This window comes from Pteronotus mesoamericanus, unplaced genomic scaffold, assembly GCF_021234165.1.
Source record: "Pteronotus mesoamericanus isolate MK-2021 breed Mesoamerican mustached bat unplaced genomic scaffold, CSHL_Meso_final scaffold_85, whole genome shotgun sequence".
Taxonomy (NCBI): domain Eukaryota; kingdom Metazoa; phylum Chordata; class Mammalia; order Chiroptera; family Mormoopidae; genus Pteronotus; species Pteronotus mesoamericanus.
The window spans coordinates 79098341-79115357 of NW_026555329.1; the positions used below are offsets into that span (position 1 = coordinate 79098341).

At 46.0% G+C, this 17017-nt stretch overlaps 1 protein-coding gene across 3 annotated transcripts in view; it reads left to right on the forward strand.

The window, feature by feature from the left end:
• CUL1 (cullin 1) overlaps positions 1 to 17017 on the forward strand; it is an 86066-nt gene that overhangs the window by 13842 nt on the left and 55207 nt on the right. For all 3 annotated transcript variants that reach the window (XM_054564257.1, XM_054564258.1, XM_054564256.1), the window contains exon 2: positions 15151 to 15451. In XM_054564257.1, coding sequence (XP_054420232.1) covers positions 15312 to 15451 — 140 coding nt within the window. In that variant the 5' untranslated portion in view covers positions 15151 to 15311. The remainder of the gene's footprint in view (positions 1 to 15150; positions 15452 to 17017) is intronic.

A 17017-nucleotide genomic window follows, 5' to 3' on the forward strand; every position in this document is an offset into this window, starting at 1 on the left:
CAAACCGTTGATCTTTTTACTGTTTCCATAGTTTTGACTTTTCTGGATGTCATATAGTTGGAATCACACAGTTTGTAGCCTTTTGGACTGGCCGCTTTCACTTGGTAAAATGCATTGACATTGAATGTATTTTCAGGACCTCATTTCTTTTCAGTGCTGAGTAATGTCCCATTGGGTGTACTCCTGAGGGACACCGTGGTTTCTTTCAAGTTTGAGCAGTTTATGAATAGAGCTGCTACAAACACCATGTGTAGATTTTTGTGTGGACATAAATTTTCAGTTCATTTGGATAAATACCAAGGGATGTAATTGCTGGATTGTGTGGATGATCACAAGGGGTTTTTTTTGTTGTTGTTTTTGGGTTTGGGGGGGTTTGTTTGTTTTTCTGCAGAAAGTATTTAACCAAAATTAAAAGCAGAATTTTTCTAAACGATTTCTGGGTCATATAGCAAGAGTGTGTTTAGTTTTGTAAGAAGCTGCGAAACTGCCGTCCCGAGCGGCCGCACCGTGCCACGCTCCCACCAGCAGTGAGTGGGAGCGCCTGCCGCCCCGCGGCCTCACCCACGTGTGCTGGTGTCCGGGTTTGGGATTTTGGCCATTCTGCTAGGTGTGCAGTGAGTGCGGTCTCATTTTAGGGCGCATTTCCCTGAGGAGGTAGGATGCTGAGTGTCTCTTCAGTGCTTATTTAGCACCTGAATATCTTCTTCAGTACGATCTTTGGCTAATTTTTTTTAATCGAGTGGTTTTCTTCCTGAATTTCAACAGTTCTTTATATGTTTTGGCTAACAGTTCTTTATCAGATGTGTCTTCTGCAAATATTTTCTCCTGTCACGTGGCTTGTCTTCTCATTCTCTTCACATTGTCCTTCACAGAAAAGAAGTTTTGGTTTGAATGAAGTGCAGCGTATCAGTATTTCGTTTCCCGCTGCTGCGTAGTATCTGCAGAGGCCTCTCCATCCCTGCGGTCATCCAGGTTTTCTCCTGCGTTGTCCCCTAGGAATTGTATAGTTTTGCTCCAGTTTTATTTTTAAGGAAGATTTTGCAAAAAAAAATCATGTTCAACATACTAAAGTTGCCCTTGCTTTTAATGGGTTTTAATCATTTTCTGACTAAAATTAGGTGAACTAGATGGGTCTTCAGAGGTCATCTCCTACTACCCCATTATTTTTCTAGAGGAAGAAAGAGAACTATCAGTTTGAGAATTCCTCCTATGTGCCAGGCAAAGAAGCAGGCGTTTTTACGTAGGATGTCTCATTTAAATCTTTACAACTCTGAGAAGCTGGTGTTTAGGTCTTTGATTTAAAATGAGTTAACAGAATTAGAACCAGCATCATCAGAAGAGCAAGTGTCGTCTCCTGAGCACCTTGGCTAGCAGTGCTCAGTGGTGGTGGTAGCGTGTCTGGGGTGTTGGGCGTAGTACTTTCTCGCTCCCACCAGGGAGCGATCTGAGCGAAGGGTCACCTTGGTGAGATTGCCCTGTTAGGGGGCAGCGGGAAGCATGGACTCAGGCAGAACACGATCAACTTTACGTCAGACTCTAAATGCAGGCTTGCACTGTTGAGTTGTGAGACACTCAGAGTTTCATTATGAGGCTGCTGCTGTAAATAATCATTGGCTCTACATTGTTTTTGAATAAGGTTGGTTTTGAAAGTTGAAGCATGAGAGTTGTCATGGTTTAATTATAAGATTATAATAGTTGTGCTTCTATACCAACCAGCTTTAGAATTTAAAAGGCAACTTCAAGTCTCACTGATACTTTCCTTGTATAATAGCGAATGGGGGCAGTAAGTCACCACATTGTCCCAGCCTGCTGGAATCCTCCTGGGACAAGCGGGCTTATGTTGGTTTTCATCAGTGGCAAGTCCGGCACCTTCTCTAATTGTTCGGTGGGGGCGTTTCCACAGGTGTGTGGCTCAGCGTCCACTCTGTGGAGCTATGTTCTTGAAAGCCACTGTCTCCTGGCACTACTGCCGTCGGTAACATTTTCAGAGTAGGCCTCTCCCCCCTGCCCCCCCGCCATGGATGGTGAGCACTGAATCATTTTATTATAAATTTTATTTATTTTTTTTAGAGAGAGGGGAGGGGAAGAAGGGGAGAGAAACATCAATGTGTGAAGGGTAGATATATTGATTGGTGTCTCTTGCACGCCCCCAACTGGGGACCTGGCCTGCAACCCAGGCATGTGCCCTGACTGGGAATCGAACAAGCGCCTTTTGGTTCACAGGCCGGTGCTCAATCCACTGACCCACACCAGCCTGGGCTAGACTTTCTCTTTGATTTATTGCAGACCTTGGACTTGGCCAAAGACCCTCTTCTGGCTTTTGTTTTCTGACCTCCCAGTGCTGCTACCTGTGTGCTCTCTGTCTCCAGCCTCTCTCTCCCCCGCCACATCCACCTCTCCCTCTGGGCCTCCCCCGACGCCCCTCTCTTTGGGGCAGGAGGGAGGTAGGGACTCATTTGTCTGTGTAAATACCAGCTTCAGTCCTCAAGTCTATTAAATTCTTTCTCTATGCTTTGAGGGGTTTTATTTGCATTAATGCCAACAATTTTTGCCTTTTTGCACATTACTAAATGTATTTCTTCAGGTGCAGTTTTCCTTCAGGCTATAGTTCTAAGCTGCCTGCTTACACACTTCATTTTGGTGTTAATTTTTTAAAAAATCACTTCACATTTAATATCTAAAATTAAGCTCTTCATTGCTTATAGATTTAGGCTTCTTCACATAACTTATTATTAAAGAGAAATTCTCTTAATAACCTCACTTTTCTCTTTTGGGTTGTTTCTCTTTAACTCCCTTTACTCCTGGGGTTTGCCAGCATGAGTTTTTTTAAGAGAGTGTTCAATTTATTGATAAAAAGATTTCATATAGACAGATTTAGGAATCTCTGGATGATCATCATTTAGCCCAGAACTGCCCCTGAAGTTTTGCTTGTGAGTTTGTATTTATAATTAGTGTTGCCAGGTGTCCCTAAAGCAGAGAATGCAGTTAATGGGTTAAGATCCTGTTTGTCAGATATGGCTCACAGATGTTTTTGTTGCTTTTACAGTGTAACTTTTTTTGTTTGTCTTTTAAACCATAAAAGATGTCAAATAAGGCACTGCAGACATGTCCACCTCTGAGAACTACACATCAACACATTTCACATATTACCTATTTAAGGTCTAGAGTGGGCTTTGTGCCAACAGTGCTTTCAAGGTGTTGCAGAGTGTCAACGCCAGTAGCCGCTGTCATGGAGTAATGCGGGGTCTGATTCTGTGGGGGCAATGCCAGGCACTGCCAGGACACCTGGGCCATGGCCTCCGTTTGTGACTGGAGGGACTCTCGTTTCAGCGAGGGGCGAGTGACACGGAAGATGTCACTTTTTCCCCACCTGCATTCACAGGCCCTGGAATTTCACCCACAGCCCTCCGGAGCCTCACGGGAACCCAGCTCCTCCACCTTGTTTCTTCCTCCCTCGTTGGCACCCATTTTTAGTTTCTGGTTTGTCCTCCCATTTTGTTCTTTTTGGAAGGAAAAACTTGTAGCTATACCTGTGTGTTAGGATTACCCACCCTACCCCACCTGCACGTACTTGGTCTTTTCAGTTAATGTGTCCACTAAGAAATCACTGTGTTGTTGTTATCAGTAAGTGGAACTCATTTTTCTTCCTTTTTATAACTGCACAATGCTGCATTGTGTGGACATGCATAATTTAGTCCTCTGTCCCCTATTGATGGATTTTGGGTTGATTTTCAGCCTTGGCAATCACCCAACTTGATCTTGTTGTGGTTTGGGGCCGCCTTATTTTGGGGAGCGGCTCCCGGAAGTGAGGTTGCGGGGTCAAAGGGTAAGTGGCACCTGTACCGCCCTGAGGTGAGCCCCGCTACTACTTGTGTCTTCGGGCCCCCCACCGGCGGCCATTGCTGTTCTGAGTTGTTAATGTACTCCCTGTGAAACTCGGGAACCTGGAGAAAAATTTTTGGAGGTGTGAAAGTACATGTTTGAGAGACAGCCCTTGTCATCTGTAATTTGTCCTCACCAGTGCCACCGTGTCCCATCGGCTCACCACAGCGCCTGCTGGGTGTGGCTTTAAGCTGCACGTCTAAGTGGAGCCTTACCTCAACCCCAACAGCCTCCCGGTTGATGTCACTGCCCTTGGTGTCCTCTGTCGGCCCAACAGCCTCCCGGTTGATGTCACTGCCCTTGGTGTCCTCTGTCGGCCCAACAGCCTCCCGGTTGATGTCACTGCCCTTGGTGTCCTCTGTCGGCCCAGGTTCGCAGAGCTCTCAGGCCCTCTGACCTCGTGCTGCGGTTTTGTCTGTGCCTTTAATACAGCAGTAAATCACGTGTGCCACCTGACAGCTCAGGTAGCTTCCACTAAGTCTTATAATTAGCTGTCGCTTGTTTATATATGTTGCAGAAGAATATGAGCCACCCCCATCAGTAATATCCTAAGTTCGTAGCGTTTCTTCCCAACAGAACACTCCGTATTACTGCCTTTCATTCTGCGGCCCCTGCGTATGCAGGACCTAGGCATTTTGTAGAGATACATGTCTTTCTGTGAATGAACTGAATTTGACCCATAAAAGTTATAGCTAGCGTGCTTTAAAGCTGTTTTTTTTTTTCTTAACAGCTTTATTGGTATATAATTCACGTACCATAAAAGTTACTAGTGTTAAATGTGTACGTCAGGACTTTAGTAAAGTTAGAGCTGTGCAGCCATCGCCACAGTCTGGTTGCAGAGCGTTGCCCTCACCCCCACGAGGTCCCTTGTGCCTGTGTGTAGTCGCCCGCCCTCCACCCCAGCGAAGCGCTGTCTGCTTCCTGTCCCGGCAACTCGCCTGTTCTGTAGATCTCATATAATAAATGGAATCATGTCGTATGTGGCCGTTGCCTCTGGCTTTCACTGGTGTAATGGTTTGGAGGGTCATGGTGCCGTCGCATGTATCCTTACTTCATTTTTCATTGCTGAATGGTGGTTTCTTTTTTTATAGGACTGGGTGACATGTTGCTGATCCGTTCATGCATTGATAGGCATTAAAATTGTTCCTCCTTTTTCCTCCTTTTGGCTATTCTAAATAAGGCACTGTGAACATGTGTATGCAGGTCTTTGGGTGAAGATATGTTTTGTTTGGGTTGTTAGAGACCTAGTAGTAGAATTGAAGGGTCATGTGGTAAATTTATGTTAACTGAATGTTGTCTTTTAATGCCCCAAATGTTCAATGATGAACTTTGAATAAAGACATAAACAAGGCAATTTGAGTGATTCTTATACATTTAGTTCTTTGGAATTTGGCTCCTTGGTTGTTTGAGAAATAACAGAATCCATTTCCAATTTGGGCATAGGTTTATGTTATTTCTCTTATAGCCATGGATTTAAAGATTTTGAATGACTTTAAGTGGAGACTAAACTCAGCTCTTATCTCTAGAAAGCCATTTATTAAGATACTAATTGGAATTTTTAAATTCTTATAATCTGTAATTATTTCAACTTAATTGTAATTCTCTTCTATATAGAAATGGAATGCTATATTTACATTTTATAAGTATAAATTTTGTAAACCTTTAATTTCTTAATGAAGTCGTGTAGGCTTATCTAAAGTAGTAACTGCCCTTCCTAGTAGATATACAGTAGAACCCTAATTACTGAATGCACAAATAAGTGGTCTACATTTACAAGATCTTGAAGTTTAGATTCCGTCTTGATTAAACAAGTGAAATTTAAAAATAATTAGCATTTAACCCTGGTCGGGGCATGTGTATGAGGCAACCAGTCAATCTCTCTCTCTCTCTCTCTCTCTCTCTCTCTCTCTCCCTCCCTCTCCCCCCCCCCATAAAATCAGTGAACATGTCCTCAAGTGAGAATTTTTAAAATAAAAAAAAATAATTAGCAGTCAAATGCTAATTAACGATTATTTGGGTAAAATAGAAAGCTTTCAATAGTTTGGGGGATGTTAGTATAAATAAATGTCCAGTTCATGAATTTGCTGGCTTTTCCTCGGCCTGTTGGTTTGCTGTCATTCGGACTTGTCATCGCACCGTCCCGTCCTGGAGCTTCTGCTTGTCCTTTGCCTGCCGCCCCTGGAAGCAGGGTTGTCATTGCAAATTGAAGAGGAAGTCTTGGTAGCACCTTGTAAAGGAGCTCATCTTCACCTTCGGTGGGAACAGCCTGTGGGGGCAGGTGGGTGATGGACAGAATGCAGCTTTGGAATCCAAATGCTTGGGTCTGAATCCTTTCCACGTATTAGCAGAGTGTCTCTGGGCAGCTTACTTAACACGTCTGAGCGCGCGTTTCCTCATTTGTAAGAAGTAGACAGCACCATGAAGAGAATGTGGCGTGGTAGGGGTTCAGTGAGAGAAAATACTACAGCTCCTGGTGGCGCGGAGTTTGGCCTTGTAGCCTGTAGTAAATACTGGGTCCCTTCCTTACAGAGTTAGTGAACTGGCCTGGAGCAGGCAGTTCCCTGTGATGGGCGCCGTCTGGGGCGGCGGGGGGGGGGGGGGGGGGGGGGAGGTTTAGGGTGGAGTGTAATTTATTAGAATGAATAGCTATTTGCATTTTAGGAATTAACCTGGAAGCGATGTGGGGAGTAGGTCGGAGGGGGTGAGGCTGGTGAGAGACGAGTGGAGAGACTTCCGTTAGTGACCCAGGTGAGAGATCCCAGCCATCCTGTCATTTTCACCCGCAAGAATACGTCTCTGGGAAGTGTAGTGGTTTTGTTTTTGCTTTTTAAACATAAGCACAGTAAAAACCGCGGTGGCCAGTGCCTTAGCCAGGTCTGTGTCAGTTGGTCACTACAGCGTCTTTCCATCTTGGGGGTCGCCGGCCTTCCCCTCATAGAAGTCCTCTTTCTTTTCCCCTTCAAATCTTCCATATAAAAATGGTATCATACTGTGTGATCTTCTGTCTCTTTTCTCAGGACTCTTTCCACAGTTCATCCACGTTGAAGTATGGATGTGAAATTGACTCGCGTTGTGTGTGATCTTTTGTGTGACTCCTACAGTTTATTTGTGCGTTCTGTTGGTGGACATATGCAGGTTGTTTCCAGGTTTGGGGTTTCTGTTGTCGTTTCCATAACCAGTGTTAACAGTAGCACATGTTCCGTATTCCCTGGTGTATATAGGCCAAGTGTCTGTAGGTCCAAATCATTTGTTTTGCAGGTGGTGTACATCTAATCAGGTAGTACAAAGCAAGTGTAATGGCTTATTAAGTGATATCCCGGATCATTTGCATTTTAACCAGATTTAAAATGTCACTAAACTGGACAGGCTAAACTTAGTTTTATTTATTTATTTAATCCTCACCAGAGGATATGTTTATTGATTTTAGACGGGACTGAGGAGAGAAACCTCAATTTTGTTGTTCTGCTTCTTCATTCACTGGTTGATGTGTGTGTGTGCCCTGACCCGGAAGCAAAGCTGCAGCCTTTGAGTTTACAGAACGATGCTCCAAGCCAACTGAGCCACACCAGCCAGGGCTTCTTCCCTGATTACTTTAAAATGTATGGGTTCCTTCCCTGGAGGAGAAATGTAGTTATGTTCATTAAAGTCCTAAGAATTTATGGTTTACCAGTTTTTCTTAAGCTTTTCCCCCTGATCTTATGCCTTATATCTGCTTACAGTGTGATGAAACTAGAGTTTGCAGAAGGTAGTATAAGAAGATTCTGTGATTTTTTTTTTCACGATGCTTCCTCCATTGACTTCTTTCCTTAGAGCTGGCAGTGGTGAAAGGCTGTCTTGATTTTTGAAAGATGACTAAGTTGCAGTGGCAGATTTGTACTCTGCATGGAAGGTGGTGGATGGGAAAAAACGAAGTGTTAAGAGTTTATATTCCTGTCTGCTCTGTATGTGGGAACTGTCAGGGGAACAATGTTAGGAGACCGCACAGAGCTCACTTGGTTAGACACGTGGCGAGAACTGCTTGGCCCTGTAGCCCTGTCCCCCTGTCCAGGGGCCAGGCCACCGTCCCCCTGACACCAGAGGCTTGAATGCCCCCTGTCTCGGAGCCCCACGGTCTGCTTTCCATCCTCTGAACTAACCCCTCATAGCTGCTTGGACGCCCTCTGACCAAAACCCCTCCTGCTCCCCTCTCTCCGCTCCTCGGTTTTCCTGGAGCTTTCCCGAGTCCTGCTCCTCAACCTCCTAGCTCCTCCTGCGACCCCACAGAGCCGAGGTGTGGCTCTCTGCAGTCCCCACATTGCCCATGCCCCTCGCTGTCGTCTGCTCGCTGCCAGATTCCAGAGTCCGTGGACGCTCTGGCGCCCGGCCCGAGCTCTTCCTCTCCACGTCGCACCCAGCATCTGGGTGCTTCTGCGCAGGCACCCCCCCTGCCCCCAGAGCTCCGTTCTGATCCACAGCCTGGCCCGCCACAACCGCGTCTCCTGTGTCCCTTGCTCTTTCTCGTGAGAGGGCGTGAGGGCACCCTCACTCTACATTACATCCCCTGCCCGCTTTCTGCCCTCGTTCACGGCCAAGGTTTTAAAGATAGCCTGCATTTTGGTCCCTTCCAACCCGTTCCAGTTTCATTTCTGCCCTTAAAACCACAGCAGAACTGTCCTTGCTGAGGTCACCAGTGACTTAAATGAAACCGAAGCCCAAAGCATCATTTCATGATGATGAAAACAATATCTAGCATTTATGAAACATGGTGCTGCCTCATTTAATCCTGACCCATGAGTCATTAAGGGATTTCCCCAAGAGCAGACAGAAGTAATGGCAGTAACCGCTGTCGGGTCCCGCCAGCCGTGCCCTTTACTTCCTTAGGCCTTGGGCGGCAGGGCGGGGAGGCTCTTACTGTTTGGGGCTTTAACGTTGCAAATACAAACTGTGGGTTCCCCATCATCTAGTCAGTTTCAGAGTGTTCCTCAGGACTCAGTTTAGCTCATCTTTCTGTAATTTCTCTGACTCACTCTGGTTCCAGGCTCAAGTAGTGCCTGTCAGAGATGACCACAAGCACCAGAGTCACCTGTGCAGAAGTAACCCACCTGCCACCGATCTTGGCGCGCCTCTGGTCTGTTCTGTCCCAGTAGATGGTCCCGTAGTCCGTTCACCTTGCAGCCACATGTAGGCATCTGTCATATACCCACTCCTGTCAGCAGGAGAGAACTACTTCCATGGCTGCTCGTTGCAGTGTTCCTTATAACTTTAAAAGTAAAACACCCAGGAGCTCTTTAGCCAGGGAGTAGTGTGATGAACAGCAGAATATCTTATAGCTCACAAAAACAGTGAGGTGTGTGTCATTGTGAAGTGAGGTATACCTCATTACTAAGTGGGAAAAGTTGCAGAGCAGTGTGTGATTGATCCAAGGGCTAGGAATCAGTAGGGATCAGTACGGATTTCTTTTCTCTCTTTTAATTTTGTTCCTTGAAAACAGGGATTTCTTGAAAAACCAGTCTTGAGGCATGTTCAGGAAAAAATGCTCCATGGCCAAGTCAGTTTGAGGAGATGCTTTATGCTGTTTTTCTGATGGAAATTCACAAAACAGGTTCACTTATTACGGCCTCTGAAGTCTTGTAGCAAACAAAATAAAGCATTCAGCGTCCCTGGATCCAGCATTTCCCAAATGCCCTTCTTGTTCTATTAGGCGATGTCCAGTGAGTGCTCTTTTAAAACAGCCCTTTCATTGCTTAGTGACACTCCGAACCACTGATAGCAGAGAGGGTGTATTTTTCAGAATCCTTAGCAGTCAGTTCACACTTCTACTCCATGAAGGAATTTTGTACGCCGTTCATCTTGAGAAACAGGTTGGTTGATTAGTGTATGAAGTGTTAAAGAGTTTAATATCGATCATGTTGGCTTTCACGTCCCCTTGAAACAACAGACTTATCATTGGGACAAGTCCTGAAGCATACAACCCCCTTCTGCATTAGACCTGGTGACTTGGGCTCCTGTGTGCTTTTGCATCATCTTACTTTCCGGGGGTGTTGCGGGGGGTGTACATGCGCAATTTCACTTCAGCTTCATGGCCAGTGACTGGTGGGAAGGGTACCACTGGCTCTGCCACAGTTGCCGCCCTGGTGGGCTGCATTCTGTGCCTCGGTTTCTTGCACTTCCAAGTAGTGGAGTAGCAAATCTGCAGATTCTGTGTCCAGAAACTTCAGTGTTCCTCCCGGGTGCCACTGACCATAGTCAGTAAACCCTGTAATGCCAGCAGTCTACGAGGGGGGACCCAAACAAAAGTGGAATTACCTTCAGGAGGGCGGGCCCCTTGTAGCACAGGCGTCCCCCACTGGGTGAATGTTCTGGGAACCCATCTGTATCTGTGTGCCAGCTGACGTTGTGGTGAGAGGCTGTGTTTGGCCTCAGTGAAAAATTTTTTTTTTTGAAGACTATTTCAGCGTGGTTGCTGATTTCACGATGGGTGATTCACGAGTGCACCTGCCCACATCGCGGAGTGTTCAGCAGTTTTTTACTAAAAACAGCATGACTCCTGGGCTCCCCCCTCCCTACCCAATTTATCCACTATTGCCCCAAGTGAATTTTTGTTTCCCCCATAAAAAAAATCCTTAAAGGGACTTTTTGTCAATGTGGAAGAGGTGAAATGAAAAACGGCAGAAGCACTAAAAAGCATCAAAATTGACAAGTTCAAAAACTGTTCTGAGCAGTGGAAAAAAGTCTCGTTACATGTATTGCATCAAATGGAGACGACTTTGAAGGTGACTGGAGTTTAAATATGTAAGAATAAATACACAATTTTTTATAAATAAATTCCAGGGGGTCTTTTGGTCCCCCCTCGTATGATTCGCTCAGGTTTCAGATTCAGGTAGTGGCTATCAGAGATGATTACAGGCACCACTGAGTCACCCCGTGCAGAAGGAAAGCACCTCCCACCCATCTGTCCCAGAGGACTTTGGAAAACTGCCTAATACCCTGCGTATATGCGGTCTGTTCAGAAGGTATCCAGCCAGCCATGTAATGTGAAAACTGGAGACATTTATTGAAAAAGATACAAAATGAAAGAAACATTGTACACAGGACAGTAGCACCTCAGTCCCCTTCAAAATAGGCCCCTTGGGACCTCACACAGTTTTCCCAGTTGCCATCCGCTGCCCCGTTGTATTTTCCTGAATCTCATTGCGGGTCTGCAGTCACATCCCTTTCAAAGGTGATTTTAGTTTTGGGAAAACCCCGAAGTCATAGGGTGCCAGGTCTGGGCTGTAGGGACTGAGTCACCTGGGTGATTTCATGTTTCACCAAATATCTCTGCACCAGACGTGATGCGTGAGCGGGCACGTTGTCCTGATGAAGCTGCCATTCTCCGGTTAACCACAGCTGCGGCCTTCTGGATCACCGGAACAGTTTCCGCGGAGGGATGTCCAAACTTAACGCAAAATCTGACGCGGATTCCTTGCTCTACTCATATGCAGTGTTACAGCCACACAGTACACATGCTCACTCGACTGCGTCTGCCGCCCCCACCGACTAGTGCAGTGACATCATCATTGTTCACACTCACGCATTCCAGTCCACTCTCCTGGGCCGCCAGGCGACATCGATGTCGCACACACTGTTCTCATTAACAATGACTGGACTTTGGGCAGACCTAGTATATTTTGTTTACTTTTTTGTTGTTTTTAATATCTGTTGGCTTTCTGGCTGTCCTAAGTCTTGCGGCTGTGAGATGTGGTGTACTGTTAGGAAAATATTTTTACCTCTTACCTAAAAATCATTCGAACCTTTCCGACTTTTCACGAAGTCTGCTTAAGATTCTTGACAGATTTTGATGTGGAGGGGTTGTAGAAAAAACCCACATTGACTGTTTCTTTGGGTGTGGAGGGGTGTTTGTTTGATAAGTGGTGTCTTGAACCCTTTAGGCTGTTCTGATACATGCAGTGTCCTTAGTTTTTTAAAAATGTCAGGCTTTTTAAAAAAATTTCAGCTTCCTTAAATTTCAAATTATTTGAATACATTTAATACTGATATAGTTAGGGCTGATTTGTTAGCTCTTTCAAACTCAGTTTTTTAAAAAAGAATTTTATTTATTTTTAGAGAGAGGGGAAGGGAAGGAGAGAGAGGGAGAGAAACATCAATGTGTGGTTGCCTCTCGCACTCCCCCCTGCCCCCGGGGACCTGGCAGGCAGCCCAGGCACATGCCCTGACTGGGAATCGAACTGGTGACCCTTTGGTTTGCAGGCTGGCACTCCACTGAGCCACACCAGCCAGGGCCAAACTATCAGCTTTTTAACTTGGAGTTCTTTGAGTTTCTAAGATTAATACATAGATTATCAGTGAATCTGTGTTTTATTCCTATGGCTCTTCTAATGGTTTCCCTGCTTACTGACATCTTATAAATGAGAGAGCCTAAACTTCAGGCTGGGGTGTCGGGGATACTGGCTTGAGCACCCAGAGCCCTGGCTGCGGCCCTGCCGCCCTCTGGCGTGACCCTGACTTACTGGATTGCTTCTTTGAGTCCGTCTCCATCCGTCAGAGGGTCGGGAGCTGTCTCTGAGGTTGACCTCTGTAGCAAATGTGACCTCTGGGTTGGTTCCTTAGAGAGAGGCTTTATCCCGTAGCATTGGTATTCTGAAGGGAGACCGCGTCTGTTTGCTGCTTCGCAGCACATGACCAGCGCCCAGGACAGCGCCCAGTGCCTGCCTGCGAAATGTTTGTTAAGTAAATAATAATGGTCACTAAATTTCTGTCACTCTCAAGTCTGTTTAAACACTGTTAAATTATGTACACGTTTGCAATGAGTAGGATAACATTAAACATTAATAACCAAAAGAGCAAGAAATAAATTTTTTAGTCTAAAATCTAGTATGTGAAAGAAAAAGTTTAGAAGAAACAAAGTAGAATTTTGTAGAGATTCTAAAGGGGGATTTGAGGCAAGTTCAGACGTTCAATGGCACTGTCCTTATTTGTAAATCCTTTAAATACATGGTTTTTCCGTTCCTTAATTTATTCTTTCGTTTAGTTATGCAACACATTGATTGAGCTTGGTGCCGGTGCTGGGCCCTGAGCCGGGCTCCCCGCTCCTCGGGGGAGCCAAAGGGGCAGCCTCTGTGCCTGGGGACCCTTCCCACCCAAGAGGTGAGACTTGGGCATGAAATTGCGACTTTGATGAGAGTTAGGAAAGGAAAGTCCATGCGGCGGGCGAGCCTGAGCCTTGTCAGGGAGCTCCCTCGTGGGCCTGACCTGGCTGGACGAGTGGCTGGAAGCCAGCTTGGTGAGAAAGGGGAGGAACCCCCCCGGCAGAAGCAACAGCAGATGCAAAACCCCTCAGGAGGGAGGAGATGGGCCTGTCCGAGAAAGTTGGGGGCATGTGTGGCGTCCAGAGAGGGTGGCGGGGAGAGGTTGGTAAGGGGCACCGGAGGAGACAGAGAGGACCTGACGGCGCCACAGTGAAGGCTTTTCTGCTTCAGGTTACCTTGCCCCTCCTCCTGCCCCCCTCCGTCGTTCTCTTACTGACTGTCTAATCGGTCTGTACTCTCTGCCTCAGCTGCCATATGAGGAACGGGGGGGCGTGGCAGGTCTCTGCTGTGCGGACACACGGTGTTGGCGTTGAGACTGAGACGTGCAGCGCCGGTGGAGGGCAGGGTTTAGGGGCAGATCCTGAGTTCATTGGGCTCTGCTGGGCTTGGGGCATCGGGAGATGCGGCCAAGGCACTCGGGTATAGACATGCCTGGAGTTCAGAGAAGAGATCTGGGCTGGAGAATTTAAGTGGTAATTTCCCCTTTGGAGAAAATTAAATAAGTACCAGAGAAGAGAATGTGGGTTTAAATGGGCGATGCTGTGAGGTGGTGCCACCCGTACAGAACAGCCCGATGACTGCCTGCGGGTGTTGGTATGATACTCCCAAGGTGCAGGGAAGGGAACTCTGATTGACATTCTGTTTAGGAAACCTTTGCTGAGTTGCTGGTTTCCTTAAAACTTGAGGGAATTCTTGTTTGACTCTTTTTTATTCTACATTTGAACATATCTGTTGGAATGTATGACATAAAATACTTTCAGGATGTGAACTGATGTGGTTTCATAAAACGTTAAGTCCAATAGCTCCAGTGACAGATGCTAGAGATGATTTAGGTTTCAGTACTTCAGACTTAATCCATACTCGGGACCTAATGGGCCTAAATTTTCAAAGGGTCGCAGCACCACTTGAGAGGGCGGGGTTGCACGCTGGGGTGGCCCACACCTGCCCCGTGGGGCGGTCTGTTCTTTCTGTTCTGTTTACGTTTACCTCCCCACAACATTCTTTCTCATGCCGTTACAATAATTCAGTGTTTCTTAATGTCACGCTAGCAATACGAATTTAAAAACCTACATATTGTGATGTGCTGTACACAGATGACCCTTAAAGTATGTCTGTAATATGACACATGGACAAGTGCTCACTTAATACAGTGTTGCATAGCTAAGGCCCTTTATCTGTGAATCCAAGACCCTGTAGCATCATAAATTGTATTTTGCAGTAGCTTCGGACACTTAGGAATAAATAATAGCAGTTACCGTTTGTTAAGCATTTATTACGTGTTAAATATTTTGTATGCACTAGCTTAACAACTATTTAGGAAAGTGGCCCCGCTTTGCAGACGAGGGGATCAAGGTTTGCAGAGGAGAGGTCAGTAAGTTACCCAGGACTACATACCTAGTAGGCGAGGGGCTGAGCTTCAGACCCGGGCCTCCCTGAATTCAGAGTGCCTTTTACATTTTGCCAAGTCTTAACACACTCCCTTCTAAAAAGGGAATGGACATTCCCCTTTACCTTCAGCCTCCCTTTCCCAGCATTGCATTTTGCCCAGTGCTAAGTGAAAAGTTACTGAAATTCACAGATAACTAACTAGAGTGAATAGTTTTTCCTACTACTTAGCTATTTGTGTTTTGCATTCTGGGATTTTGTTTTTCCTTCCGTTTATCTTTCTGATTGTCATTGAAGTTTTGATACTTTTAGAAGACAAAAGAAAGGCAACGTTAGCTGTCCCTGTGCAAATTTTACTCAGCTTTTCTCATGGGCGCTGATAGTTCTAATGATTTTAACTGTCTAAAGAAGCATATTTCTATACCTATATCCTACAGAAGAAGTGTTTCCATCTACAAAGGTAAAAGATCTTTGGTGCTTAGAGCAGGTGCTGATGCCTGCAGACTGAGTGTTCTATCAACGTGTGACAGGTACCCTGTTACCCACCCCAGGATGTTGAGAAGGAATTAATTCATTCCCTTTATTTCTTCTTCAGGTTTGCCTGCGATGAGATTTCATTCTCTACAATTAAAGGACATCCTTTCTCAACTGCTGTGAATAAATTTGGAATGATACTGTATATTTTCATCTAATGGAGAATTAGTTGTACCTTGAATAAGGATTGCTGCACTGGACAACCTCCGAATACTACTCACAATGTCATCGAACAGGAGTCAGAACCCCCACGGACTGAAGCAGATTGGCCTTGACCAGATCTGGGACGACCTCAGAGCTGGCATCCAGCAGGTGTACACCAGACAGAGCATGGCCAAGTCCAGATACATGGAACTCTACACGTATCCTACTGAGGGGGCCGGGGGCGATTTGCTTAGAAGTCTCTTGACTAGTGTGATCTGTGCATTGTTAGAAATTTGACATCATGTTTTCTCTTTCCAGTTCGTCCTGTGATAAAATCCCGAGTTCATTTTTAGCTTTAAAGATTAACTCTTAAGTTTTTTGAGCAGAGATGAAATTGGCTAGTTGGTGGTTTAAAGCAGTGCCGTTCAGTGTGGCGGCCACAAGCTACCTGTGGCTGCCTACATTTGAAATCGTTAAAACTAAGTAATTAAGTAAAATTTTAGTGCCAGTATTGCAGTAGCCATCCTTCAAACGCTCTTTAGATAACAGACTGCTTCCCTCGCGGCAGCGAGCGCTGCCGCACGGCGCTGGGCAGGCAGGGGAGCACTGGCATCACCGTGGCCCGTGGGGCAGAGCAGAGCCATCGCCTCAGAACTGGCCTGGCCCACGGAGCCGCTGGCACCGACTCTCGGCCCCCATCAGGAGGGCGACTGCACAGAGCGAGCATCTTGCTTCATGCCCTGTTTACAAATACAGTATCAAAAAGGAGTTTTACTCACTCATTTTGTGGCGCATGATGTGCACGCTGGACTGCTGTCCGCCACGGGGGTTAAGGGGGGTGGAAGGAATGGAAATTTAAGCTAACTTACTAGAGAGCAGAGTCCTACTGATTTGCTGGTTCTAGGAGTTTAAAGTTGCTAGTTCAATGGCAATTTAAGTTTAAATCATTAATAAGTATCAGTGATTGTTAAACTTGGTTATGTGATAATTTCAGTATGCCCTTATCTTTGCTAATATTTTAGAATCTTTAAAAAATCAACATTAATTTAAATAGATACAAAACTATATATGGTCTTCTCTAAACTTAAAATTTATTGTATGTGTATATACATACTCAATGTGTATATGCACTTACACTGTCAAATATAGAAAAATAGCAGCTTTATTGAATATCATTTGCATCATAAAATTCACTCTCTTCAAGTGTACAGTGCAGTGGTTTTAGTACATTCCATTGTGCGGCCATAACCACTGGTCCAGTGTTAGAACAGGTTCATCCGTCCTCAAAGCAGCCCTGCCCGTAGCAGTCGCTCTCCAGCCTCTCCTCCCCCAGCCTCTGGCAACCACTGATGTCCTTGCTGTCTCCGGGAATTTGCCCGTGCTGGACATTTTATGTACATGGAGTCACACCGTGTGTGGCCCTTCGTGACTGGCTCCTTTTGCCTAGGAGAGCGTTTCCAGGCGCCTCCCCTTTGGAACAGGAGCCGGCGCTCCTTTGTCCGGAGGGCTGCTTGTACGGGCGCCTTCGTCCGTTTGCTTGCCAGTGCCGGCACCGGGCCATGTCCCCTGTGGGCCAGGCGAGGTGGCGCGGCCGCTAGCAAAGCCGTGTGAGAGTGTGTGTGTGGACCTGTGTTTTAGGTTCTCGTGGGTGCATACGTAGGAGGGGGATTTGCTGGGTCATGTGATGTGGAAAACACTTTTAAGCAGGATAGGGTCTTTTCAAATAAGAGGATATTCTTCCACTCAGGAGGTCTGTGGCTTGCTGGATGTGACAGTTTTTTGTT